We start from the raw sequence: 3338 nt of genomic DNA, 5'->3' as shown, positions 1-3338 counted from the left end.
CTCTCTTAACTTTTATTATAGTTTGTACTCTTTTGTCCTCTGTTTGTGTGGGGGTGTGTTAGATTTCTAACCTTTCTCAGCCTCTATTTTTATTTCACCAACAGGTAAAATTATTATCCAAGTCTATTAAAACCACAGTTTTGTGGAAAAAAAATCAGGGGTTTCCGCTACAGCAACAATGGGAAGTTACTTACGTTACGTTATCCAGCGGGATTTTTGTAACGTAACTTCCCACTGTTAACAGATAACGTGTTATTGTTATCTGGTGAAATGTTCCTGCGCTTGTTTGGATAACGTAACGGAGGGGACTTTCCACCTTGATGCCGCAAAAAATAATGCCAATAACACGCTAACCGTGTTATCTGGCGTAAAAGCACCCTAAAATGGGCAAAAAACCAGCGTTATCCGCATGTTATCCTCCTCAGATTGCATGGGATAACGTAACAGGTCTAATGAAAAAGAAAAAATATTAAAAATTAACGTAACTAAAGCACCACTGCCGTTAGCACTAGGATAACGGCACCAATTCAGTTATGTTATCCATTAATTTTTGTTATGGATAACGTAACTTCCCATTGTTGCCTACAGCTGACCAAATTTACAAAAAAAAAATTGGTTTCACAATAAAATAAAGTCAAAAACAAAAATAAAGGGTTTCCCCACTGATTAAATACAAGAGGAACTGGCATGATGGGTGCAATTACATTGAAAATTGGAAATAAAATCTCTACAAGCAACCTAGCCCCCCAACACCAGCATAGCTGCTGCACCCGGGCTCACACTCCAGCCCATCTCATTGGATGGGTCTAAAAGTATGGCGTTGAAGGCCCCCAGCATAGCCAATGGCAATCTGCATAATGGGGAGCCTGACTGTGCAAGTGCAACAGAGGAGGAGCGCAGATGTACCGCCAGCTGGAATTACAGCAAAAACAGAAACACCTGTGGAGACAAATAGAGTGGCCAGATGGGCTCTTTACATATCAGTCCAAGATCTGGCCACCACCCGCCACCACCCAGCCACCGTCTGACACCAAGCCACTCAACTGTTGTTTGAAAATGGTTTGGATACTCCACAAATTTTACAGCAAAGGCAAGAAAGCTTGCGGTTTCCTTCGCCGATATTCCACCAAACACCAACCAAACACCAACCAAAAAGCATCGCCGACCGGACCTGCAACACCCCCAACCTTCTACCTCCTTCCCCCTTCTTCCTCCATCATCCCTCCCACTCCCCCCCCCTCCCCCCAAACAAAAAATGCCCCCCAACTCGCCCTCACCTCCCCGCCCGACCGTTCGCACCCACAAGCCAGCCCCACCTCCCCGCCCGACCGTTCGCACCCACAAGCCAGCCCCCCAGCCAGCCCCCCAGCCAGCCCCCCAGCCAGCCCCCCAGCCAGCCCCCCAGCCAGCCCCCCAGCCAGCCCCCCAGCCAGCAACCCAGCCAGCAACCCAGCCAGCAACCCAGCCAGCAACCCAGCCAGCAACCCAGCAGCAGCAGCACGCCAGATTTTCATTTCCCCGCTACCGCTACCGCTACCGCTACCGGTGAGTCTTCACCCTCCCCCCCCCCTTTTTTTGCCCAACCAACTGACCATCGGGCTTTCCTTTTGCCCTTGGCCGCCATCCAGCCGCCAATCAACCCGTCAAGTTGCAGCCGCACGCCTAAAAAGCTTTTCAGCCCCTACCAGTAAGTGATCGACCCCCCCCCCCCCCCTTTTTTTGCCGTATCCAACTGACCAATCGGCCTTTCCATTTGCCCTCGGCCACCATCCAGCCGCCAATCACCAGACAATGCAGGACCAGCAAGCAACCAATGATTTCTTCACCCTCACCCACGCGCGTGGGAACGGGAGGGTGCCGCGACAGGGCAACCACCAGCCACAGGAATCAATGCTGATGCCCTCGCAACCTCCGGACTCACAGGCGGACGCATGTAAGCTGTTCTACGAGAGCCCCAGCGGCGATGACAAGGAGGAAAGCGAACTAGAGATTGAGACCAGTGGGTCCAAGGGAATTGCTCCCACGGCTGGAAAACCCCCGGCCGAACGAGCTATCCGGCTCGAGCACCAGATGTACATGCGAACCGTGGCAGGCCAGCTGGCCAATGCCGATCCGAAGTTTGTTGCCCAGACGAAGGAAGCTCTCGCCGAAATCCAGAAGCACTGGGAGCGAGTTAAACCCAGAGGAACGGCCATCCTGATGGCTATGGGGAAATTGATGATTGTTTTTGGGTCAGCCTTAAAGAAATACCACATGCACACCATTTTTGGTGTGCATTAGTGTGCACTCCAAAAAAATTGGAGTGACCCATGCACTCCCAAAAATTGTAACTGTTGCTCACAACCAGCTCTCCGCCAATCGTTGGTATGGCAATAAGTTCGCCTCCACCACGCCCTTGGTCTCCAGCCAGCCCTTCAAGCATCTCAAAACAAAACATCACCGTCCGTCTGCCCCACCAACATCGTCATCCGCTTTCCGCCGCCCTCCTCCTCCCACGTTCTCCTTCGACGGCCTATACATGTCAACCAGGCGTAATACGGCCCCAGAAGACGTCCTTCAACCCACCAACCCCGAAGCCATCATCCAAGCGGCCAACGCCGAGAAAAAGCGCCAGGCTCAACTAGCTTCAAACAATCTAACAAGCTATCATCAGGACAACACCCGGTCGGACGACTCCTCCCCCTCGGAGAGTACAAGCAAACCGGCGATTCAAGTGACCCCTCCAACAACCCAGACCCCCGCGATCACTCCCTCCCCTCAGCCCCCCATACCAACCACGGTCGACAACACAACGCCGTCTTCGAGCAAGGCTACGGGCCCATCTAACGCCCTGTCTCCACTGCCCCCGCCGGCGTCTTCCTCCTTGAAGTCTACTCACTCGCGATCGTCGTCCAAACACTCTCACAGGAGCGGCACCGACGACGCGATGGCACAGCAAACCCAGGTCCAGGGGGATCAACAAAAAACCCTGAATTACCTGAAGATGCTGGTCGATGCGCACCTTGCTCTGGTCAAACAAGCAAAAATCAACAGGGAAGCAGCCCGCCAAGAACGTGAGACCACGGCGGCCCAGTTCGCGCGGAACGAGCAGGAAGCAACAGCTTGAGCAGACCGTCTGGAGCAAGCCACGCTAGCCCTTCTCAACAACGCCCGCCAACCAACCCCGGCCCAGCTGGGCCCCCCAAGATCAGTGGAAGTCGAGCTCAGTCGGGTCCGACGGGCCCCGTTTCTCGGGACCTGCGCAAGCCATTGAACCATTTTTGCGCTGGATGCACGGCGTCCAAATCTTATTCTCCACCAAGGGAATCACGACAGATGTGGGGAAGATGAGAGTGGTA

At 53.3% G+C, this 3338-nt stretch overlaps 1 protein-coding gene across 1 annotated transcript in view; it reads left to right on the top strand.

Moving 5' to 3' along the window:
- Positions 1-3106, top strand: part of PtA15_10A194 (uncharacterized protein) — a gene marked incomplete at both ends in the record, with an annotated part of 3325 nt that extends 219 nt beyond the window's left edge. Inside the window, 3 exons of the mRNA XM_053160346.1 lie at positions 1629-1687; positions 1775-1854; positions 2654-3106. Of these exons, the coding sequence (XP_053024330.1) occupies positions 1629-1687; positions 1775-1854; positions 2654-3106 (592 nt within the window). The remainder of the gene's footprint in view (positions 1-1628; positions 1688-1774; positions 1855-2653) is intronic.
- Between the last annotated feature and the right edge of the window lie 232 nt (positions 3107-3338).

The sequence above is a fragment of the Puccinia triticina genome, chromosome 10A (genome assembly GCF_026914185.1).
Source record: "Puccinia triticina chromosome 10A, complete sequence".
Classification (NCBI taxonomy): domain Eukaryota; kingdom Fungi; phylum Basidiomycota; class Pucciniomycetes; order Pucciniales; family Pucciniaceae; genus Puccinia; species Puccinia triticina.
The sequence above is the reverse complement of the archived record's forward strand: the minus strand, read 5'-3'. Positions and strand labels throughout refer to the sequence as shown.